We start from the raw sequence: 24,386 nt of genomic DNA, 5'->3' as shown, positions 1-24,386 counted from the left end.
CTGTGCTGCGGGCTCCGCCGTGTGGCACCACCTTATTTATCTGTCGCCAGCTCGTGGCTGCTGTGAACAGACCTTGGCACCTATGTGTCTCCATGGGAGGCAGACCCAGCAGCTCCGGCTCAGCAGCGGGAAGGAAGGGCGCATGGTCAGCTCAAGGAGCTGCTGACGAAGGGTTTGTCAATGCGACTGCATTGACATCACCTCCTCTCAGGGTTCCGATTCTCTCCCCGGTACCAAGGGTTCTTAATTTTTGCCAGCCCGGTGGGAATACAGTTCTCTCTCTGTTTTAAATTACATTTCTCTTGTTACTAGAGTTGGGGCATCTTCTCACACGTTTATCAACTGTTCAAGTTTCTTCTATGATGTGCCTATTATCTTTTGTCAGGGTTTTGAATCTCTATTTTTTATTTCTTTCTTTCTTTCTTTTTTTTTTTTTTTTTTGAGACGGAGTCTTGCTCTGTCACCCAGGCTGGAGTGCAGTGGCCGGATCTCAGCTCACTGCAAGCTCTGCCTCCCGGGTTCACGCCATTCTCCTGCCTCAGCCTCCCGAGTAGCTGGGACTACAGGCGCCCGCCACCTCGCCCGGCTAGTATTTTGTATTTTTTAGTAGAGACGGGGTTTCACCGTGTTAGCCAGGATGGTCTCGATCTCCTGACCTTGTGATCCGCCCGCCTCGGCCTCCCAAAGTGCTGGGATTACAGGCTTGAGCCACCGCGCCTGGCCTATGTTTTTTATTTCTAATCTAATTCCTCTGGAGTCAGGGAAGTATTCCATTTAATCTCAGTGCTTTCAAATCTGTCATGCTTGTTATCGGGTCCAGCATATGGTCTGTCCACATCAGGGTTCCACGCAGCCTTGAAAAGAACGCATCTTCCGCTCTACTTCAGGGAATGTGCTAGAAATGCCAGCCAGGTCCCGCCTGCTGAGGTGTCCTTCAAGCCTTCTACACCCAGGCCAGTGTCTGTCTACATGGTGTAGGAGGCTTCAGAGGGGAGCTGAGGTCACCAAGGAGAATCGTGGCTTTACCCCTTCTCGCAGGCGTGCTGCCATTTGCTTCGCGTATTTGGAAGCTCTGTGCTGTCACGTTCAGGGCTACTGTGTTCTCACGGTGGGGGCACCTGCTCGCTATGGAACGGCCTCTCTATCCCTCGTACCATTCCACACCCTCAAGTCTCCTTTTCTCATCATCACACAGACACTCCAGCCATCTTTCGAGAGTTGTTGGTAGATCCTTTTCTAGTCTCTCCTTTTAACCTTACTGTTCCATTTCATTACATATAAAGAGGGTTTCTTGCAGACAACAGGTAACTACCATCCTAGTCAGACACAGAACGTTTCTGTCACCCAGAAAGCTCCTTCATATCGCTGTGTAGCTAAAACCCTCTGCGCTCCAGGAAACCGCTGACAGGATTCCCGGCTTTGTGGATCGTTTCTGTTATGTTCCAGAACTTCATGTAGGTGGAACAGGTGCGTTTGTGGACAGCCTCTGTCACACAGCATGGCGTTCGGGGTTGTAGAAGAACAGTCAAACTCTGTAAAACGTGTGAAGAGATTTATTCTGAGCCAAATATGAGTGACCATGGCCCGTGACACAGCCCTCGGGAGGTCCTGAGGACACGTGCCCAAGGTGGTCAGGCACGGCTTGGTTTGATCTATTTTCAGGAGGCAGGAGACATCAATCAATACATCTAAGAAATACGTTGGTTTGGTTCAGAAAGGTGGGACAATTCACAGTGAATTCAAACATTTTCTGGTTGACAATTGGTTGAGTTTATCTGAAGACCTGGGATCAATGGAAAGGAATGTTCAGGCTGAGATAAAGGATTGTGGAGACCAAGTTTGATTGGTGCAGAGGAAGCTCTCAGACAGCAGACTTCAGAGACAGCAGATTGTGAAATGTTTCTTATTGGACCTAAAAGGGTGCCTGGCGCTTAGTTGATTATCTCCTGGATCTGGAAAGGAAGGAAAACAAAGGGGAAGGGGATTCTCTATAGAATGTGGGTTTTTCCCACAAGAGACTTTGCAGGGCAATTTCAAGGTATGGCAAGGAAATATATTTTGGTGTAAAATGTTTTTTTTTTTCCTTGCCTCATAATGTTACACCAGAGTGAGACTGGTCAAATAAAGCACATCTGGTGAGAATGGATGGTTTGTAGGGCGTGACTCCCCAGACCCCTTTGATAGGAATTTGGGCAAGATAAGAAAGCCGAGCTTAGTCCTTGGGGTATTCACCCAAGTTGTTGAATGGACATAATTCACTTGTCTTTATGGATATGGTGTAATTCATTCATCTGTGTGGATATGATGCAATTCACTCGTCTTTATGGATATGATGTAATTTACTCGTCTTTGTGGATATGACGTAATTCATTCATCTGCATGGATATGACATAATTCGTTCATCTGCATGGATATGATGTAATTCATTCATCTTTGTGGATATGACATAATTCACTCATCTGTGTGGATATGATGTAATTCACTCGTCTGTGTGGATATGATGTAATGCATTCATCTGTGTGGATATGACGTAATTCACTCGTCTGTGTGGATATGACGTAATTCACTCGTCTTTGTGGATATGATGTAATTCATTCATCTGTGTGGATATGACATAATTCACTCATCTGTGTGGATATGATGTAATTCACTCATCTGTGTGGATATGATGTAATTCATTCATCTATGTGGATATGACATAATTCACTCATCTGTGTGGATATGACGTAATGCATTCATCTGTGTGGATATGATGTAATTCACTCGTCTTTGTGGATATGATGTAATTCATTCATCTGTGTGGATATGATGTAATTCACTCATCTTTGTGGATTTGCTGCAATTAGTTGAGTCATCGATGGACATGTGGATTGTTTCCAGTCTGGACCTGCTTTGATTAAAGTGACTGTGAACATTCACATGCAGGCTTCGTGCAGACACCTGCTTTCATTTCTTTGGGGCAAATACCTAGTAGAATTGCTGGGGGCATAGGATAGTTGTACTTTTCTGGTTTTGTTTGTTTGTTTGTTTGTAGATGGAGTCTCGCTATGATGCCAGGCTGGAGTGCAATGGTGCGATCTCGGCTCACTGCGACCTCCGCCTCCTGGGTTCAAGCGATTCTTCTGCCTCAGCCTCCGGAGCAGCTGGGACTACAGGTGTGCGCCACCACACCCAGCTAATTTTTGTATTTTTAGTAGAGGCGAAGTTTCACCATGTTGGCCAGGCTGGTCTCTATCTCTTGACCTCAGGCGATCCACCCGCCTTGGCCTCCCAAAGTGCCGGGATTACAGGCGTGAGCCGCCGCGCCCGGCCTGTATTTTCTCTTTGTAAGGGGCCCTCACATTGTCTTCCAGGGTGGCTGGAGCATCCACACGCCCCGACGTCCTCACCAGCACCCAGTGTCTTAGCTATTGCAGTGAGTGTGATTTTCATATGTGCCTCCCTGATGATGGTGATGTTGATCATTTTAGGTGCTCACAAGCCACTCGTATGTCTTCTTTTTGTGAAGGATCTGTTGAAATATTTTGCCCATTGTTTTATCAGATTGTCTGCTTTTAGTGAGTTGTATGAGTTTTGTGTACATTCTGGATATAAAACCTCCGTCCAGGACTTGTGGTCAGAGTATGTCCTCTCTGCCTCTGACAGCCCTCATTTTCTTAATGCTGTCTTTTGAAGAAAAGCTTTGAATTTTGACAAAACTTTTTCCTTCTGTTCCTTTTAACGGTTAGTGCTTCGTGTGTCCTGTTTGAGAAACCTTTGCCCGCTCCAAGGCTGTAAGCGTGATCTTCCGCTTTTTCCTTTTGGAAAGTGTAGTTTTGGCTTTGGTGTTTAGGTGAGAGTCTTTGAACTAACTGTTGTGTCTGGCGTGAGATAAGGGTGGAGGCTCATTGTCTGGTCTCCGTTCCTGTGGAAGTGGCTGGAGACAGTGTCGTGAGCATGTTGCCCAACTCTGCGGCTGTTACGGGCCCAGGATGGCTCTACCATGGCCGGAAGCAGAAAGCTGCATGTCGTCTTTAAATGCCATCTGGAGAATTCACCCTTCGATCAGCGAGAGGTATTGCAATTTCCACTACAGCGGGATATATAGGCCATCTCTGTGGCTTTTTGTTGTTGTTGTGGAAATACGTTCCATCCCTTCTGTGGGAGAAAACTGGTATAGTCAGCTGCTCTGGAAGCTACACATTCCCTGGTGACTGCTCCTAACTCAAAGCAAGCATTTATGTTTTTCAAGAGCTCAGTATATTGATCTGAAGAATGCCTCCCACCTCCAAAGAAAACAAGAACCCCAGTGTACCTTCAGGAATTCTGGCCTCCCCCATGCTGGCCACACTGGAATAACCTAGAATTTCAGCTCTGGACTGCCACAGACCTGATCTGTCTGGGGTGAAGGGCTTGATTATTTGGTTCATAGTGAACTTTACTAAGTTTTACACTGACTATGGATTTTCCCAAGTATCTGGTATAATTTTTGATCATTTTCCCTTTTTTGCAGAATACTTCCTCCAGTGGTATTTTCAGAGAACATCTTGTGTTTGACTCCTTCTGACACGCTGGGATTCAGAATGTATTTTTGTCTCATTCATTTAAGTGATAATTCTCTGGATATGAAACGCGAGCATTTTTCTTGAACCCTGTGGAGCCACCGTCCCAGCGTCTCCTCTGCTGGCCCCTGGTTCTTCTGTAGTCTGGGCTGCAGGTTTCCCCTGGAAAGATTTTTCTATTTTTTTTTTTTTCTTTTGACTGTGTGTCATCCCAGCACAGGGGCCATGCTAATCTTCTCTATATCGTTCCAATTTTAGTATATGTACTAAAGATTTTTAAAAGAATTTTTTTCTCTGTCATCATTATGTATTGCATTATATATGGCATTGAGGAACCTAAGGGTACATTTAAAAACTCACTCCATTTGACATTCTGAGCCCTTTAAATCTGATATCTTAAATCTTTCTCTAATGCACAAATCTTCAGAAAACCCAGTTATTTTCACCATTCCCCACTTCTTGCTGTTTCTTTCCTCGTAGAGCCCCCGTCGTGTGGGTGCTAACACTTACATGTTCTGTTTCCTTTTTATCTTTTCCCAAAGCCTCCCAGGAGGCGTCTCAGACCTGATCTTACAGCTCCACTTTTAAAATTTCTCGTTTGTTTTATACACATCATATGCCTAGTTGGTTTTCCTTTATACCTGTAATTCTGGTGTCATGTTACTGATATCCCTCCTTGACTCTTTAAGAGATTACAATTTTTAAAAATTAATAGACCAAAGAGAACAAACATGAATTCTTCTCTACCTGATACAGATTCTCTGGTTTGTCTCTCCCAAAGCTTTTGATCTCGGATACCTCACTTTCCCTTGTGAATATGTCCCCTCAACATGGATAACAGCGCTGTGCGTGCACGAATGTGTGAGTACGTGTGTGTACGGGTGTGTGTTTGCAAATGCATGCCTCGTGTGTGTGTGTACAGATTTGGGGAGGAGACAGTCCATTGTCATGTAATGGTTTCTTGTGGGTTACTGTCACACACATGGGCATGCAGACACACGCACACACGTGCACACACAGGGTGGCCTGAGTCATCCTCAGGGTTTCTCAGCTTCTGTATTCACATCCTGGATTTGCTAGGCTCCCTCCCGTCCTGACGTCTCGCTGGGCAGGAGCCTCTGTTAGTGGCCATCTTGTTTCCAGGAGTCTTTGTGGTGACTCTTCTGGAAATGTGGATGCCTGAACGCCCATTTCACCTGGGCCTGCAGATCTGTTGGCATCAAATGGGTCAGCGGGCTCTGGTTTTCAGCCTCTTCTTCATCTGTGGTTTTGTCCTCTTTGCCCCAGCGCTGTGGTGGCCCTCTCGTTTCTCAGGCCAGATGCACTGCACTGAGCCCTGGGGGACCCAGGGGCCGCCTTCCTCCCTGTGGCTGGCCCACGGCTGGCCCCACCCTCCCTTTTCCCCTCCTGCCTCAGGGAGGAGCCAGAAAAGGTTCTACTCTTGCAGCTCCGCTTGGCTGTGGGACGACGTCTGGCCACGGGGATGTAGCTGACAGTGGCAAGGACACCTTTGGAATGTGCCCTTCAAGGTTCTGAGCCAGCCCTTCTCCCTTCTCTTCTTCCTGTTGTTGGAATATGACCCGATTCCAGGCCAGCTCTTCTCCTCCCTTCTCTTCTTCCTGTTGGTGGAAGGTGACCCAGCAGCGGAGACCAGGGCAGTGTCCTGTGTGGAGGATGCCGAGGGAAAGAGGCGTCCCCGCGGCAGTGTCCTGTGTGGAGGATGCAGAGCCAGCCGAGGGAAAGGGCCTCCCCGTGCCTCTGACAGGGTCACTTCCACACTCCGAGTCACTCTTATCCTGTTATTGTTATTACTTGAAGCCACATGGAGCCCTACATGATGCATTTAATCACTTTGTGGGAGGTGGTCGTGTGTTCAGCTAAAACGTCTGTTTCCTGGACAAGGAGAGTTGCAGTCTTTGTCATTAGGTACAAGCAGACGTCTCCAGGCGGGACTCCTGTTAACGCTGCTGCTCTTCACCCAGTATGACCCCCGCCCCTTCCCCCCAGTGAGGTGTAGCTCCTGGAGCAGCAGCCATCTTCTGATGAAGACCAGCTACATGCCAAGGATGGCCAAACAGCCTGGGATTCTCTCTGTGTCCATTCCTGCCCACAGGACTTTGCACTTGAGCCCAGGGTGGCACAGAGGTTGCAGTGAGCTGAGATCATGCCAGTGTACTCCAGCCTGGGTGACAAAGCAAGACCTTGTCTCAAAAAACAAAAAAACAAAACAAAGCACTGTATTTATGGCTATAAATTGCCCTCTAGGTACCACTTTAGCTGCAGCACAGAGATTCTGACATGGTGCTGCATCCATCTTTATGTGGTTACAAGTATCTTCACGTTTCCTTTTTTCTCTTTAACCCATGAATTATTGTGGAGTCACAGGTGTGTCTTTTAGCTTCTAGAGGCATTGGTTTAGCTTGTGATTGTTGGTTGTTTTTCCAGTTTCATCAGTGAGTGAGTGAGTTCTCAACAGCATGATCCTTTGGAATGTCAGGTTTCTCTGTGGCCGAGTTCATGGTTAGTGTGTGGATATTCCATACATGTGAGAGGACAGTGTTTCTCCACTGGGCATGGAGTGCTGTGCTTACCATCAGATCATGATGGTGGGCTGTATTATGAAATCGTCTCTGGGTTCTGGCTCAAGTTCAAATGTTCCACGCCTTTCCCCAAGAAATGAACTGAATCTTCAGACACTGGCTTCCCCCACCGTCTGCCTGGTGTGTGTGCATGTGTGGGTTCACGTGTCCCAGCTCTCCTGTCGCCATTGCCCTGGTCCTTGGTAGATGAAGGGGCTGGCAGCCATACATCACCCCCCAGGTGCAGATGGCATCAGGGCAGGCTCCTCTACAATTGGGGCTGGGTTTCCTCAGCTCCCGTTTCTGACACTGCCTGGGCCAGAGCCATCCTCTTCGGGTGGACATGCCTCACCTGGTGGTCCTGTGGGCACAGCACCCCCTGCCTCCTGCTACACATTCTTCCCAGGCCTGCACCCACCTGCCTTCCTGGGGGCTGTGCCCACCCCTCCCTCCGAGCTCATCACTGAGCCATTCTTCCCAGCTTCCCACCTTGTAGGTGGCTCTTGGTGGGGGGCGTGAAGGCCTGGAGCTTCCAGGGTTGCTCTTGGGGCCTCAGGCAGAGTCACTTGGCACTGCCTGCAGACCTGGGGAGGGCAAGTCAGATACGCGTGGCTGCAGGGCCCCTTACAGTCCACACAACCGCACCACCCTGTGGCGCCGGCATGAGATCCGAGACTCCATGACCTCCCCACAACCCCCATGACCTCAGTGGCCTGAGCTTGCATCAGATCAGCCTCGCATCACACCACCTTCGTGGCCTCAGCTGAACATCCTGGACTGCATGGGCATGGCGGTGACACGGGGGCGGGGGCAGCACCTAAGGCCATGAGCTCCAGGCAAGACTGAGCCTCTCCCTGCATTTCCTTCTGGAGCCCCCCCACTGCATAGGGCTGAAGCTGTGCTGCCTCTGGGGGTGGGGAGGGAACTGAGGCCCACCACAGAGGGACTTCTGGAGGGGAGAGCTGTGGCCATGAAGGGAGCCGGGGAGACATTGCCAGGAGCCCAGCACTCTGGCCAGGAGCGTGAGCCTCAGCTCAGTCCCCGGGGGCTCCTAAAAACCTGGAGGGATGCGGTGGAGTCAGGGCTGATGGGAAACACCCAGCTCGGCTGGGTCTCAGGGAGGCTACCTTCCTGTAAACAGAGGAGCCAGGCCGGTGCGTTGCATCTGGGGGCTGCTCTCAGCTCCCTTGCCCGTCCTCACCTTTGATTCGTACTCAGCTTCACTGCACAGGCTGGAGTGGGTGGGGCCTCAGGAACCAGTCCCTAAGCTGCCTGGGCACCAGCTGGCTGCTGCCTTTGCTGTGCCATTTTAATTGGCCTCCAGCATGAAGTCAGTTTCCTGAAGGTACCCGGACTCCCATTTTGAGGCTGAGCCTCGTCACTGGCGTCAGCAGGGTGGTGGGGGTAGGGCAGCTGAGAGGTTGGTGGGGATTGGAGTGACTCTGGTTCCCCTCCCCCGGCCAGGCTGCCTCCTCCCAGCTGCCAGCGTGGTCTCTGTGAGCCACCCAGTGCCCAGGAGAGGGGCTCCTTTGGAAGGCTCTGGATGTCCTGTGGGCTCTGGGCTTGATTCTAGCCCCACTCCTGCCTCGTGACAAAGCCTGCTCACTCCACTGCTCAAAGAGCCTTCTCAGTTCAGCAGGAGACATTTAATTCCCAGCCCTAGAGAAACCAAGTGAGTGCAACCAAGCTGTGTCACTGGTCCCACAATCTGAAGCAGCTCAGCTCCCCAGCAGAAGTCAAGCAACCTAGGTGTCCTCCCTGCAGGATGGAGGGGCTGGCTTGGGCTGCTGCTCTCAACAACTGTGTCTGATACCTGCACTGAAGGCTAAGACTCTTCCCCAGATGCTGCTTTACGTGCAACTACTTTGGCCACATGCTCTCCTTGTCCCTCAGGGCAAAATCTGTATTGACGCCACCTGACTTCTTTGACCTCTGACTTGTCCACAAACCTTGGGAATTCTCAGTGGTCTGTTTCTGTCCTCATGCTGCAGTGGGAGCTGGCATTTGGGGCTGCTTCCTGGCCTCAGTCAGGGCTGCAGCTCCTGTGGGGGCAGGCACTCTCGCCCATCCTGCTGACCCTGCCTATCACTCTCCATTTGGTCTCCAGGTCTGGTCAGTTCCTGGAACGGTTGAATCACAGACAAAGTGTTTGCCCTGAAGCTGTTTTGCACTCACCTCTTTGGGGTATGCTTTGGTGCATGCAGTGCTGCACTGGGGAACTTGGTGGGTTTTCCTTCCGTCAATATCAAGGGTCTTTGTTCCTTTTTAATACTCTTCATTCTCTCCTCAATTATATGGGTTCCCTCTTCATTTCTAGCACCTATCTTGCTTAGCTGCCTAAGTGGTAACAGTGGACTAGTTACTGAATATTTGTTTGGAAAGGAAGTAGAAGTTCCCACATCACCTCCACAGCCACAAGACCCAGAAGCCCAGGTGTGTGTTCTGAGCTTGCCCCAGGCTGTTTGGGACACAGTGGAGATAAGGCAGGAAGTCCAGGCTCATAGGGTCTGTGACGGTTGGGAGAGACCTGGGCAGAGGTGCTGAGGAGCACACAGGTCAGAAGCCTGCTGAGGGATGACCTTGCTCTGAGACCCTAAGGACAAGGGGCTGATGGTGCCAAGTCTCAAAGCAATGGCCCTGCACAAGGAACTCAGCACAGGTCTGGGTGTGTGAGGGGTGGCCACTCACACACAGGATCTGAACTCCTTCTTGGGCTGGGGACAGAGGGGACGATGAGGCAGGCAGGACCCTGCCTGTTCCCAGATGCAAAGGTGCTGGGGCCAGGGTGGGAGTGCTCTTCTGAGGCAGGAGCCACCAAGCAGGTGACCGGTGGGCCAGCAGTGGAGCCGTCTATTGCCTGCGTGAGGCGCAGAGTGAGGAGGGTCTGCAGGGCCCCGGCCAGGCTTTGATGAGGCCCAGAGAAAGGGGCGGGGCATGCTGGTGAGCCTGTGTGAGAGCTAGTGAGATGGCCATGGGGCACCGCTGCCCTCCTGGACCCGATTTACCATCAGCCCAGCCCCTCCCCTTCCCCACTGCAGCTGGAGCTGCAGAGCCTCAAGGTGGGGTGCACGGAGCCAGGGTGGGGGACACCCTCCAGGGAAATGACTCCCGCCTCGCTTGGGTGGGTGAGCACTCGATGGTTTATCTGAACTTGGAAATGCTACAGAGCCAAGGGTGTGGGGTGGGCCTTGGCCAAGGCTGCTCCTTCCCTCTCCTTCCACCTGCAGGTGCTTCCTGAGCTTTTCTTCTGGCTTTTCCAGGATGTGGTCACTCTTGGTGTCCAGACAAACCCAGGGAGGAAGGCGCAGGGTTCCTCGGGACAGTGCAGAAAATGTCCTGGCAGGAGAGAAGGGCGGACAGATCTGAAAGGCTGAAGACAGCTGGACACCGGCTCCAGGCCAGTGCCTGGTACTATGGCCACCCGGAGAGCCTGCATCCTGGGTTTCCACATGCTGCGTCCAGCCGGGCTGTGGGTGAGCAGGATTGTGGGCAGGGCTGTGGGTAGGGTCATTCTCTGATGGGTCTGTGAAGGAGAAGCAAGGTTGCTTGTCCTTAGTCCTGGGCTCTGTCCTGACTCTCAGGCATCTCAGGCAGCTGCCCTCTTGCCCCAGCTTGGCCAGGAGCCCCTGAGTCTCCTGCCTGTGCTCCTCGGCCCTCCTAGCCCCTGCCGAGTCCCCTCGCTCAAAGGCACCGGCCCCTCACGGGCCCAGGTCACACACCCCGTGCCACACTCTGGCCCCTGAAGCTACTTGAGCCTGGAGTTGTGCTGCACCCACCTGCACCCTGTCCCCACACCTGCTCCTGGGACCAGCCCCTCAGCTAAGTTTGCACACAGGGGCTGCCTGCCCAGTGCTTCCTGAGGAAGGCAGAGGTTACCTGGTGCTACCATGGCCCCCACCCTGCCTCTCTCATCGACATACGCGGGGCCTCACAGGCCCCTCCTGGGACTCCTGTGAGCTTCCCCACACCTGGACCAGGTGCCCACTGAGCAAACACCTGAGCTCCACTCTCCCTGCTGCACTATACCCTGGTCAGGGCCTCCTCCGTCCCAGCATGCAACTCTGCAGCCCATGAGGTCAAGCAGGCTCCTGGCATGCCAATCTGTCTCCGGGACCCCACGCCCTGTGGCCCCACGCCCGGGGACCCCATGCCTTATGGCCCCACCCGTCAGCCCCTCAGGAGCTCCTCCTTCCTGGATGCCCTCAGCCCTGGCAGGTGCAGGCAGCAGGGGCTCACCTGTCGCTCCCAGAGGCCCTGGGTGCTAGCCCCCCTGCTGCCCAGGGCTGCCTGTCTGACCACCAGCTCCAGGCTCCCCTGCGAGGAAAGGAGGGTATGTGAGGATGGAGCAATGCAGTGGCTTGGGGCCCTATTCTGACGGGGACAGAGGGTGCCAGGGCCCCTCCCTGGGCACAGACAGCAGGTCTGGTCCTCAGATGGAGGCTGAGATCTGGGGGACAGCAGCGTGCCAGGTCCCTGTGCCCCACACAGGTACCCCTTGGGCTCCATGACAGGTTTGGGGGGGCATGGCCAGGTGGGGAGGCATCAGGTGGGGGCCCTGTGACAGTGCCTGTCACCCTTGTCTAGCCGCTGCTGCCCCGGCCAGTGCAGAACTCAGTCCTCGTCTGGCTGGGTCATCTCCCTGTCTGTCCTCCACATGGACGCCCCTCTCCAGCTCCAGCTCCCAAATCAGCCTTTCCTCCATCTCAGCATCCAAGTCATGACCCACCACTGCCGCCTCAGAGGAGGAGGAGCATCAAGGTTATGGGAGCCTGCGGCTCCATGCTGGGTGGGGAGAGGCGGGGGAAGCAGTAGCCAGGAGGATGAGAGGCCAGGAGGGAGGGAGGGAGGATGGGAGGTAGGCTGGGCCCTCCTGGGTGGCCCTAAGCAGGCAGCTCGTGTTTCCTGAAGATTGGGGAAGGGGTCACCTTGAGGGCCTTGGAAGGCCAGGCCGAGGCTGACCTCTGCGTCACGACTGGCTTCGTGTGGGCTCAGGGAAGCCCCGTGTCCTCACCCCAGCACCCCAGAGGCTGGACAGTGGTGTCTCCAGCAGGGGCTGCTGTGCTGACACAGATCGACGCTCCAGCCCCAGGACCAGGGGACAACTGGCTCCCTGCTGACCACAACTCCCTCCCCAAGAGCCAGGAGCCCAGTACCTCTGCCCTCTAGGCGGCGGCTACCATGCCCCCATTCTCCAGGAAGCAGGGCTTTGCTGCGGGTGCCAGAGGACTCCAGGGGCTCAGTACCCGGCTCCAGCTTCTGCTCCAAGATAGGCATTGGGGGCCTGGTGTTCTCGTGGAAGGAGTCAAACTTTGACACGTGTGCTGTGGGAAGGAGGAGTGTCAGCGGGATGCAGCGGGGGCCAGGGGATGCAAGGCCTGGGCAGGCCATGCCAGGATACCCAGGTGTGCTAATGGTGGGTAAAGGTGGCCTCTCTCGGCCTGGCCACTGTGAGGACAGACAGGTGTGGTGGGCACAGGTACAGGGCTAGTGGCTTCACTCACTCTGGATGGCGGACTCACAGGCCTGGCTCACAAGCTGGTAGAGGGTGGCGAGAGACTGTGGCTCGCCCTGGAAGGGAAGGTGGTGCAGCTTTGGGACCCGTGTGGCTGGTGCCTTCCCAGGTGATCCCGAGCTGAGCCAGACTCTCAGTCTCACTCACCTTCTCTCCTTGTTCCCCTTTGGGCCCCGGCAGCCCCTGATGAGGAGGAGAAAAGAAAAGAAGTCAGCAGGGATGGCCTGAGACCACACGTGAGAAGTGTGAGATGGCCCTGGGGTGGATCATGGCTTGGGCAGCCTGATAGCCACAGTGGCAGTGTGACCCCACGGGGCAGGCAGAGCCAAAACCCAATCCCAAATTCCCAGATCGCACGAGCCTATGGTCCTTGCCTGCACCCCAGAGCAGGCATATGAGAAGTTTGGTTCTGCAGCAGAGTCCTGAGTGGGGCTGGAACTTGTGCCACAAAGGACTTGCCTCTGACTATAGATTTTGTGCTAAGGGAGATGGCGGGTGTGGACACTGCCCAGAGAACAGACCCTTCCCGAGCCCAGGCCAGGCCTGTGCCAGTGCTTCCTTGCCATCTTCTATCTTCTTCCACCTCTCCAGCTCCTTGGGGAACCTGGAGCCCACCTAAGCGGGGGCCCATGGAGCTGCTGAAAGTCAAGGCATCCCCCAGGGGATACTACACTCCCATCTCCCACGTCTGCCCCCTACCCTCCATGGAGCCTGCCACCCCACCACATCCCCTCCACCAGGTCTGTCCTGGGTGGGGTTGGGGGAGGTGCAGAACCAGCCCCTAGCTCTACTCTCTTACACTAGCACCATCACCAAGCTCCCAGCTCAGAACAGGCCTCCAACAACAAATGGGAAGTCCCTGAGCGGTCAACAGGAAGTCCCTGGGTGGTCAACAGGAAGTCCCTGAGTGATCAACAGGAAGTCTCTGAGTGGTCAACAGGAAGTCCCTGAGTGGTAAACAGGAAGTCCCTGGCAAGTCAACAGGAAGTCCTTGGGAGGTCAATAGGAAGTCCCTGGGTGGTCAATAGGAAGTCCATGGGCTGTCAATAGGAAGTCCATGGGCTATCAACAGGAAGTCCCTGGGTGGTCAGCAGGAAGTCCCTGAGCAAATGGGGATTGCACCCTTCACTCCCCCACCTTTGACTGGCTGGTGGGTGTTGGAAGTGAACTTACTGTGGGTCCCACGGCCCCTGGGGCTCCTCGCTCTCCACTAGTGCCCCTGGCCCCTGCCATGCCGTGGAACCCCTGCAGAGACATGGAAGTCAGGGTTTGGCTTAGGTCCCCAGCAAATCTGCTCCCACTTCAGTCCTGGTTCTCAGACGTCCCAGGGCCCCCTTGACCTGACAAGGGTAGTGGACCCCCGGCTGGCCCCAGCCTCCCTCAGGCCATTCCTCTGGCAGGCGGTGCCTCCCCTGCCTCCAGGCCCTGGCTCCCCATGCCCTGCGCTCCTCCTCCAGTGCTGTCAGCACCCACGCTGCTCTAAATGTCCCTAGCTGTTCCAGCTGCCCCAGTGTGACTGCAAGTTAGGCTTCCCCGGAAGTGGTGCTTACGGGGAGGCAACTTGGCCTGCAGCACTCAGCCCGAGGCCAATGCCAGGAGATCCCCTATCAAGGTCTCCCAAGAACTGAGTCCTCAGCACAGAGCCCTTACTTGGGGGCATGTAGTGCTCCTGGGCAGATGCTCACCCGCCCACAGGGCCCTGCAGAAAGTTCCAGCAGAAGTGAGGCCCTCCCAGGCCACTTCCTGGGGTGACCTAGGGGTGACAGCTGGTGTTCAGACTAGCCTCTGCCTGGCCTCTGGAACATAGGAGCCCTGGGTGGGGGTGGGGGTCATGGAAGGTTGGTGCCTACCCTGGGGCCAGGGGGTCCGGGCAGGCCAGCAGTTCCCTCCAGTCCTCTCATTCCCTGATGACATAGGAAGGCGCAAGCTGGGTGGGGTTTGTACCTGTACCCAGCCCTCCCATGGTGACAGCCCCCCAGCAGCACCCAATACAACCATAACCCAAGTAGCAAAGGTGAGGCAGCTGAGGCTGCCAGGCTCCTACTCAGCCACCCCCGACCTGACCCCACCTCAGTGACAGCTCCTGCCTGGGGTGGGCTGGAGCTCTCCTGCCTTCTGGCCAGGCCATAGGCTGAAGGGGATGGTGCAGTGGGTGAGGCAGGAGCCCAGGAGGAAGCACCTCCCCCTCCCTACCCCACAGCCGCCATCTCCAAGCACCCCCACCACCACAGGCCAGTCTCTACCACCCTGACAGAACCCTCCAAGCCCAGAGTCAGCACCTTTGGTCCCTGGAGGCCAACTCTCCCAGGGATGCCCTGGTGGCCGGGGTGGCCCTGGGAGAGAACAGAGGGGCCAGCCAGGCAGGGGCCAAGGTCACATCCGGAAGAGGTGGCCCTGCCTGTGAGGCCTCACCCCCCGACCCCTGTGTCCCCCATGCACTCCCCATCTCCATCCCTGTACTTCCCCCCGCCGCCGCCACCAACCCCGTGGCCCCCGGCCCCGGCCACACGTCCTTCCCCCGCTGCCCACACGTCCTTCCCCCCCGCCGCCACCAACCCCCGTGGTCCCTGGCCCCGGCCACACGTCCTTCCCCCGCTGCCCACACGTCCTTCCCCCCCGCCACCACCAACCCCTGTGGCCCCCGGCCCCAGCCACACTACCTGCAAGCCTGGGAGCCCATGGTCTCCTTTCTCTCCTTTGACCCCTGGTGGACCCTGGAGGGGGATGATGGGCTGGACGGTGAAGCGGAGGGGGCACAGGGCAGGAGGGCGGGGAATGGGTGACACTTACCACAGGCCCTGGGACTGCGTGGCCTTGGGTCCCCGGTGACCCCTGCTGGCCTCCAGGACCTTCTGGTCCCATCTGTCCAGGTGGCCCGGGCTCTCCCTGGAGACACAGTGGGGAGGGCCTGAAAAAGTCATGCTGGCTGCTCCTCCTCTGGCCCCTCTGGGTCACAGCCCGCCCTCCTGGCCCTCTGGGCATTCAGGCCCAGGCCCTCTCCACTAAAGAGGCAGGGGCAGCCCCAGCACCCTCACTGGCCACCCTGGGAGGGTCTGGGAGCACCCACAGTAGGGGTCTGCAGCGCCAGAGAACGGCTGAGCCAAGCCTGTGAAGCCAGTTCCAACCAACCCCCCCTCAGCCCTCCCCTGCCCAACTCTGGGTTCCAATGGGGATGTGGGGGGCGCTGCAGAAATCACTGAGGAAAAGCCAGAGACCCCCCACAGGCCAACTGTATGGAAGAGACAGAAGACTTTCTCAAGCCCTGGACCCCAAAACACTAGACTCAGGTTTTATGGGAAATCCAACCCTGTAGGGCAGACACTGCTGCTGTTTAAACCCAAATTATCTTTTGAACAAAGCAAATTGAAGTTCCAAACACTATAAAGAAAACTGCGACAGTCTTATTTATAAGCACCAATAGGCCGGGCGCGGTGGCTCAAGCCTGTAATCCCAGCACTTTGGGAGGCCGAGACGGGCGGATCACGAGGTCAGGAGATCGAGACCATCCTGGCTAACACGGTGAAACCCCGTCTCTACTAAAAAAAAATACAAAAAACTAGCTGGGCGAGGTGGCGGGCGCCTGTAGTCCCAGCTACTAGGAAGCTGAGGCAGGAGAATGGCATGAATCCGGGAGGCGGAGCTTGCAGTGAGCTGAGAACCGGCCACTGCACTCCAGCCCGGGCGACAGAACGAGACTCCGTCTCAAAAAAAAAAAAAAAAAAAAAAGCACCAATGCAAAATCCAAAACAAAATGTCAGCAAGCTGAACTCTGCAGCACATGACATGGATAACAAGAATTCAGCGACCATGTCAGATTTTCGACGGATGCAGGAATCATCCAGTATTTAGAGATATCCTACAATTAACAGCTCAAAAGGCACAGTCATTTCATTATGTCCATAACAGCACTAGAGCTTGTTTAATGCGCATTCTTGATGTTTTAAATCTAATAAAATAAGAGTGGATGGACTTCACTACCACATGACAAAATGCACCTGTCTCCGCTTCCAGGACAGCATTTTAACGGTCAAATGCTAGAAGCACTTTTGTTAAGCCAAGAAGAAAATGAGAATATCTGCTACCACCACTGCTTTCTGACAAAATTCTGGAGTATTCACCAACACCATCAGATAAGAAAAAGAAATTCGAGTGATCAAGACCGAAAAGCCGAAGGTGAAGTGTTTCTTTGCAGGTGATGTCACTGTAAACCTGGAACACCCAAGAAAATCATAAAGAAGATAATTGAGAAAGAAACCTGTGTGAAAATAATGAGGTAGAAGCTGTAATGAGAGAAAAGACCTAACTTACAATAGCAACAAAAAAGAGGAACTACGTAGGGACGAAGGAGAACTGAGCGGGTGTGTAGGAAGAGACCGTCCCCACGCTGTACTGAGGGCCACAAAAGGCCCTGTGAACAAATGGCAGGATGGCCGTGTTTTTGGATGAGAAGATTCAACACCATAAAAACGTCATCTGTTCCCGAGTATGTCTATAAAGCGAACAGTATGTCTATAAGCGGTTCCAATAAAAACACCAACTGAATTGTTGAGCTTAAACAGAGAAGTTGATTCTACAGTTCACTGAACAATGAAATAATCAAAAAGAGCCAGGTAAAAAAATCTGGGGGAATTAAAAAAAAAGAAGACCAGCCCGCCTGGCATCAAAGTTTTAAAGAAATCTGTAATAATTTAAGAAGCACTGCCCTTGCATGTGAACAGCAGACGAATCAACGGGATGGATTTGGAGCGCCTGAAACCCCCAAACACACAGGGCCTCGGGACATCACAAGAGCAACAGCGTTTAACTTCCCCGAGGGGCTGGCTGTGCAATGAAAGACTCAGGCCCACGGGTGGTCTGTGAAGAGGTGAAGCCGGAGTCCTCCCCGTCCTCTGTCCTCCCCAGCGTTGTAACAAAATCAGCTCTAGAGGAATCCACCTGGGAATACTGAAAAGGGCCTGCAAGCACCAGGAGGAACCAGGAGGAGGCGCTCTCTACTCTCGGAGTAAGGAAGACCCTTTAAAACAGGATACAGAATTCAGAAGCCACAGAACAGAGCACTAACACGGACTACGTAAAAGTTATTTTAAACTCTGGATGGAAACGCACATTGCCAACAAGGTCAAAAGACAAGAAAATGCCAAACGCAGTCAAAACTCACATCACAGACACAGGGCTGGTTCCAGCAAGTAAAAAGCGTGCCCACAAATTATTAAGAAAAATAACAGTGGAGAAGTCAGAGGACATCTCCAGCAAGAAAACATTGGCAACTTTCAAAGGACGTTCACGCTGCTTGGAAGAGAAATGCATTTTCATCTATCAGACGGCTCCCGAAGCAGCCAGTTACACAAGATGGGGGTGGGAAGCCAGTGCTGGCTTGTCGCGGGGGAGCACCTTGAACGGCTCTGCGGGGCCAGTCTGGGGACATCCACCCCAAAGCACAGGGGCCCGCGTGTGCCCTTCCACTCAGCAACTCTCTAGGGAATCTGAGCCTGGGATGCACTCTCAGGCGCCAGCACAACCGCAGACAAAGGGAAAAGGCAGTGCAGGTACAACAGGACAGCCCCACCAGAGCCAGGCGCACGTCTGTGCTCACGGGGATGTGGAACTCTCCGGAAGGCTGTTGGAGAGAGGTGGGTGTCGGGGTCAGAAGGAGGACGGCCTCGCTGCACGCCGACCACACTTTTGGCATCTGTGTCATGCTTGTGCAGTACCGTGGTTTAGGTAAATGCTTAGAATCGAGCCCGGAGGGCGGCCCTCTCACGTCTGGGGTGGGGCGCTGCTATCATTGCTGGGTGCACTGTCTTCCACATCCCTCTCTGCAGAACCAGAACCCCCACCCCCGAAACACCTCCCTGCACACCGCACATATGCTGCTACATCTGAAAATACTTTGTGGGCCTAAGCTCCTGGGCCCAGCCAGCACACAGAAGGCATCTGGCTCGTGCCTGCCCCGTAGAAATCAAGGGCAGCCTTCAGGACTGACAGGACATGTGGCCTCACCTCCCCAAGCCCCAGATTCCCCCGGCGGGCCATGGGTTCATCCTCCCTATCTGGGTGAAAAGGGGACTTCCACCGTAACCAGGACCAGGCCAGGCACCCAGCAGGCACATGGGAGAGGCCAGTCCAAACCCCCTGGACCCCTGGGGTGCTGGGGTCCCTGCCTGTCTGCAGTTTGGGGAGACCCCGCCCTGCCTAGGGAGGCTACATGCAGCTCCCTGCACTCTCAAGAACGCCCTGGGAGGGGTGTCCTCTTCTGGCAGGTAGGATCCAGGCCCCCCACCTCCCAGGACTCACCAAAAACTTACCCTGGGCCCTGGGAAGCCCTGCTCTCCTGGAGTGCCGTTCCTCCCAGGGAGGCCCTGCAGAGGCACAAACAGGGCTAAGCCCCCAGAACCACCCCAACCGAGGTACAGGGGCACAGACCAGCCGCTCAGCCCCATGCCAGGTCCACGCTGAGCACCTAGCCCCACCCAGCCCGGGTCTGTCCACTGCTGTCAGGGGGAAGGAAAGGGGCTTCCAGGGCAAGGACACACGAGCCCGTCCTGCCCTCTCACAGTCAGGCATTCCACGTTCAGTCCCCGGCCCCCTGAGCTGACAGCGCTGTGGACACTGTGCTCAGAGTGAGTGTGCTTGACCGGTCCCAGGGAGCCAGCTCTGGAAGCCCCAGCCATCACCTGCGGGGTGCTGGAATCTTGGGGTGAGCAGAGGCAGCTGCAGCCATGGCAGGTCCAATGACCTCTCAGGTCCCCATGGCAGGGGTCCAGGCCTGGGCAGAGGGACTCTACAGCTCCTGCTGCAGGTGAGCTGCGCTGCCAGCACCCAGGACAGCGGCCGTCCGAGTGGCTGTGACTCACAGCCGGCCCACATCACACCCTGCAGCCACAGCACTGTTCTGGATCCCAGTCCCACCTGGACCTGCCCCAAGCCTGACACTTCAGAAACACTGGATTCTGCACCAGAGGAGGGCTCGTGGGGGTGGGGGCAGCCTGGGGGAAGGAAGGGGCTGCACCTGGACTCCCTTCCCAACCCTGACATTGAGAAACACTGGATTCCACACCAGAGGAGGGCTTGCCGGGGAGGCCCAGCCTGGGGGAAGGAAGGGGCTGGGCCAGGCCTCTGTCTCCTGGCCCAGGGCGGGCGCAGCAGGGAGGGGCTCATGAAGTACATCCCAACTCTGTGGCAGGACGGGGGGATGGGCCAGGGCGGGAGGGCCTGGGTTCCACATCCACCAGTGGCAGCAATACGTTGGCCAGGGTTCCCCGGTCACCCCAGGGAGACACCCTTGGACTCACTGGGGGGCCCTGGGGCCCTGGGGGCCCAGGGGTCTCTGAGGAACAGGAGCAGGCAGACACGAAGGCTGGGCAGGTCTCTCCATCCCTCTGGAAGAAAAGAGACCCTGCTCATCAGAGACCCCCTCCCTGGCTCTCGCCTGACCCTAGAGCTGAGCTCAGCCAAGCACACCTGGGCTCCAGGGAGACTTCCAGACCTGCACCTGGGAGGCAGGGGTGAAGGTCAGGGGCACAAGTGCACAGTGGGCAGGTCCCGGGCTCAGGCCACTAAGCCCCTGCATGTGCAGCCAGCCCTGGGTACCCACCCTGCCAGGCTGTCTGCATGAGCCCAGGACACAGTGGTGCCTTCTGCTTCCCTCTCTCCACCATCTGGGCCCCCAATATGGCCAAGCCCAGCACAGGGTACACAGAGGAGTCACCGAGGCTGGGAGGGGCTCTCTGGCCTAGCTGTGGGACCCTTCCTGACTCATCTGCATGTGGCTGGGCCCACAGAGGTGGCCGTGGCCCCGAGTGGGACCGGGGTTCCCAGCTTGCCCCAGGGCCTCCAGGACTCTCCGTCCAGCCCCCCTGGGCTCACCCTCTGGCCCTGAGGCCACCTCCTCTGAAAGCCCTCCCTGATCTCTCCCAGCACAGTGGCAATCTGGACAGGCCAAGGCCTCAGGCACTCTGACCCCAACTTGAGCACCAGCCCCTAACTTGCTTCGTGGAACAGGGGCAAGAGACGGGCACACCGAGGCAGGGAGCTCACAGCACCGGTCCTCGTCGGCCCAGGTGTCACTGCACACGATCTGCAGTGTCTGGAGCTGAAACTGCAATGCAGGGGAGCCGGCTCAGCCCCAGGGGCTCAGAGAGGCGGCCAGCCCCAACCAGCGTGGCCCAGCAGGACAACTCACCGCGGCCGAGCTGCCCCGGGGGCCCCTGGCCTTGGCCAGCCTCCCCAGCGTGATGAAGCCGGCAGAGGGTGCGCTGCCCACCTCCCCGAGGGGCCGCTCAGCCACCTTCCGGCAGTCCACATAGAGCCTGACCTTGGAGCGGCCCACAGCCACGTGCACCTGCGAGACAGCACGGGAGGTTCCCCACAGCCCAGGCAGGGCCAGTGCCCACCTGAGCCCCCAAGGCCAGGCCAGAGCTGGGGAGTAACACCCATCACTGGGGCCTGGGGTCAGAAGCCTGATCTCCCCTCAGGTTTCAGGGGACCCTGGGAGAGCTCCCCCTTGCTGCACCTCGGCTTCCCCTCTGTAAAATGGACCAAATGGCAGCTGCTGCAGGAGCCTCCCGGGGTCTGTGAGTCCCAAAGAGACGGGCTGGGAAGCTCTTCCACTCCAATTAAGATGGAAGAGCTGGGTAGAGGGACAGAGCCCTAGGCCAACGTTCCCTCCCAAGGAAGGTCCTGCTCTTCTAGGGAGAGGAGTAGGGATCCAGCAGGGCCCTCTGGGGCTCGGCTGCCTCAGAGCTGGGGGAACGGGGGAGAGCGGTGCGAATTGCAGTCTTCCAGGACCTTGTGGAAGCTCCCGAAGAAAATCTTCCTCACTTCCTGCGGGTCGAAGGTGGCCTCCTGCAAGGCAGCCCTGGGGTCGCGGTGGAAGTAGGTCAGGGACTTCCTCCCGGCTGCCAGGGAAGGGGAGGAGCAGGTGAGAATGGGCTGCAGCCAGCCGGGCCTATACCCTGAGCAGGGCAGCCCCCATGACAGGCCAGGAGCAGCCCTGAGGCTGCCAAACTGGAGGTGACCCTCAATGTGGCCCACGGCCCCCTGCCCGGGACACCTGTCTCCCACCCAGGGTGGGCGCCAACAGCCCTGCTGCCTGGGGGCACTGAGGGCCTGGGCTGGAGGCTGGACTTCCTCTGAAGGCCTCCCAGGGCTCTGGGGCCTCCCTGCCCCCACTCCTCCTGACGGCTGGGGCGATGCGGGGCCCACGTCACCGTCCAGCAGAATCCCGAGGACGGGCTGGAAGTCCTCGGCCGTCATCTGCCACAGCGCAAAGGCCTCACGGGGCGTCTCGGGAAGCAGGCGCACAAGGAAGACGATGGTGTGCTCTGGAGGGAGCGGGGCTGGGTGGACGTCACTGTGGGGTTGGGGGAGCGGGAGGCACATGAGCAGACCCGAGGGCGGCCAAGCCTGGCAGGACGATCCGCTCACCCAGCCCCAGCCCCAGCCCCAGCCCCAGCCCCAGTCCCTGAAGCTGCTCTGAGGGTCATGGTGGACCCCTGCACCTGCACACCCTTCCCAGCTGTAGACTCAGCGTGGAGGCCATTGGCTCCCTGAGAGCCCAGACTGGTGGGCCCACAGAACTGAGGGTCTATGAGGCCACATGGGGCTTCCCTGCCTCGGTTTCCCAGGAGTAACATGGGGTACATAAAGGACAGAATCCCCTCCCGTGGAATGAGATGGATTCAACAGAAGTACTCGGAGGCACCAGGCCCAAGATCATCTCAGGTCACATCCCAGATGCCCCCAGCAAGGGCTCACCAAGACCCGTGCTCCTGGGGGCCGCCGTGAGGGTGAGGGGGTGCCGACCCAGGACACCCCACAGGAGGGTCTCAGGGTCACTCCTGAAAGGCAGCTCTGCTCTCGGGAGCAGCTCCCCTGACCCACACTCATTGGCAGTGCCCAGCCAGACACCCTGAGGGCCGGGACCAGGGTCTTGGTCCCCTAATGTTTCAGGGAGCAGGGTCTCAGGCCCCTGACATAATTGGGGTCCCAATGGCCGCAGCCTCCTATCTGGCTTCCATTCACTCTTATGATGAAAACGAACAGCCCAAGAAGGACCCTGCCCAGCCACCTTCCTGCAACCCTGAGAGCAGACGGATCCGGGGCCTGGGCACCTGCGGTGCCCCCTCAGGAGCCTCCCGACCCCACACAGCAGGAGCCCTCCTCCCTCGGCGTGGCAGCCCTCACGGGGGTCCACCCTGGGAGGCCGCACCTAGAGAACCATCCGCCTCCACTTCTCGGGCCGGGAGCTCCGGAAGGGCAAACAGGCACGGGAAGCGCCCGCTCGGGCTGCGAGGCCGGGAGGAGCCCTCATTTGAGAACAGGGACTCATGGAAATAGCGGCCCGTGGTGAACAACTTTGGCTGTTTGGTCCCAGGAGGGTTTGCTTGAGAGCAGAGAGCTTGGGGAGGCACCCAGGAGGCCCTGGAGCTGCCAGGAGGAGAGGAGGGCAGGGGGCGTCTACACCACCTGAGACCACCGAGGAAGAGGGCTCTGCAGCCCGCTGCCCAGAGAGGGGGGCGGGGTGTCTACATCACCCTGAAGAGAAACTGCCATGGGGGTGGAGCGCAGGGGTGTGCGCAGCAAGACTGGGGGAAGGGAGAGGATGGTGAGGGAAGCTGGAGAACAGTCATGGAGTTCAGCCACGAAGACGCCGTGGTGACCGGGGGCCAGGGCCGAGCACAGCACGGGCTGGCGGCTGTGTGGGGAGAAAACAGGCTGGGAAAGATATTCCTAAGCCCCAGCAGTGCTAGATGAGTTTTAAATATACATATTTCTGTAATTTTAAAATCTCTGTTACAGAATGTAACTCACCTTTGTAACTTTTTTTTTTTTTTTTTTTAAAGAGATGGAGTCTTGTTCTGTGGCCCAGGCTGGACTACAGTGGCACAATCCTGGCTCACTGCAGCCTCCATCTCCTGAGACAGACATGCTCCCACCTCAGCCTCCCGAGTAGCTGGGAACACAGGTGCCTGCCACTGCACCTGGCTAAGTTTGTTTGTTTATTTGTAGAGGTTGGGTTTTGCTGCATTGCCCAGGCTAGTTTCAACCTCCTGGACTCAGCCTCCCCAGTAGCTGGGACTGCAGATGTGCACCAACACACCTGGCTTCCACCTTTATAATCAAACATTTTAACTTAAAATATCAGCAGCATACATCACAATTCAGGGTCACAATGAACAACATCTCTGTAAACAAGGTAGGAGGGTCATGAGATATCAGGAGTCATCCCAAATCTCACGAGAAGCTATTTGAGTTATCGCTTCCTCTAAATCCAGCTATTGGCAGATTCATCCCATCGCCTCAGGTGGGAGAAAGGCTCTCGCAGGAGGTCAGCCTGGGGCTCCTGCATGTTTGATCATGGCAAACAGACCCATACTTGGGTGCAAAAACATGCCAAGGGCTGGCCTCACTCTGCCCATGGAAATTTTATTAATTTGTAAAATGTGAATTTCCGAAGTGTGAGTACATGGCAGCGCTGCCACGTCCGGCAGCCTCCAGGAGGTCTCCTGCCTGTGCCCCGGCTCCACGTCCTCCTCATTTTCAGCGGCCCCAGCGTGGGCTTCCAGCTCCACCCCAGCCCTCACCCTCACACCTGACCCGTCTTGTCAGCTGGGCGTCCTTGAAAAGCGTGAAGGTTGGGGTCCCGCCGAAGGCAGAGGGCTCCATGGCCACGCCCCGGATGGAAGCGTAAGCCTTTTCCACCAGGCCGAAGGCCACCATCAGGTCAAACCCTGGGGGACATGGAGGGGGGAG

The 24,386-nt window shown here is 56.2% G+C and overlaps 1 protein-coding gene and 1 non-coding gene across 2 annotated transcripts in view; both read right to left on the bottom strand.

Annotated features, from left to right (window-relative positions):
• Nucleotides 1–4,716: 4,716 nt before the first annotated feature.
• On the bottom strand, nucleotides 4,717–4,827 carry LOC117069202. Its single transcript, XR_004431446.1, has one exon. It is a non-coding gene; the product is annotated as a U6 spliceosomal RNA (small nuclear RNA).
• A 5,415-nt stretch (nucleotides 4,828–10,242) lies between these two features.
• COL20A1 (collagen type XX alpha 1 chain) overlaps nucleotides 10,243–24,386 on the bottom strand; it is a 35,774-nt gene continuing 21,630 nt past the window's right edge. Inside the window, exons 20-35 of the mRNA XM_033187099.1 lie at nucleotides 24,226–24,364; nucleotides 21,842–21,984; nucleotides 21,420–21,529; nucleotides 20,815–20,973; nucleotides 20,653–20,730; nucleotides 19,925–20,011; nucleotides 18,938–18,991; nucleotides 15,293–15,346; nucleotides 14,912–14,965; nucleotides 14,483–14,536; nucleotides 13,806–13,877; nucleotides 12,780–12,815; nucleotides 12,640–12,688; nucleotides 12,274–12,441; nucleotides 11,357–11,434; nucleotides 10,243–10,456 (exon numbers count right to left, since the gene is read on the bottom strand). Of these exons, the coding sequence (XP_033042990.1) occupies nucleotides 11,382–11,434; nucleotides 12,274–12,441; nucleotides 12,640–12,688; nucleotides 12,780–12,815; nucleotides 13,806–13,877; nucleotides 14,483–14,536; nucleotides 14,912–14,965; nucleotides 15,293–15,346; nucleotides 18,938–18,991; nucleotides 19,925–20,011; nucleotides 20,653–20,730; nucleotides 20,815–20,973; nucleotides 21,420–21,529; nucleotides 21,842–21,984; nucleotides 24,226–24,364 (1,310 nt within the window). The 3' untranslated portion in view covers nucleotides 10,243–10,456; nucleotides 11,357–11,381. The remainder of the gene's footprint in view (nucleotides 10,457–11,356; nucleotides 11,435–12,273; nucleotides 12,442–12,639; nucleotides 12,689–12,779; nucleotides 12,816–13,805; nucleotides 13,878–14,482; nucleotides 14,537–14,911; nucleotides 14,966–15,292; nucleotides 15,347–18,937; nucleotides 18,992–19,924; nucleotides 20,012–20,652; nucleotides 20,731–20,814; nucleotides 20,974–21,419; nucleotides 21,530–21,841; nucleotides 21,985–24,225; nucleotides 24,365–24,386) is intronic.

Source organism: Trachypithecus francoisi, unplaced genomic scaffold (assembly GCF_009764315.1).
Source record: "Trachypithecus francoisi isolate TF-2019V2 unplaced genomic scaffold, Tfra_2.0 Lachesis_group21, whole genome shotgun sequence".
Classification (NCBI taxonomy): Eukaryota; Metazoa; Chordata; class Mammalia; order Primates; family Cercopithecidae; genus Trachypithecus; species Trachypithecus francoisi.
Note: the sequence above shows the minus strand (reverse complement) of the source record. Positions and strands in the feature narration are given on the sequence as shown.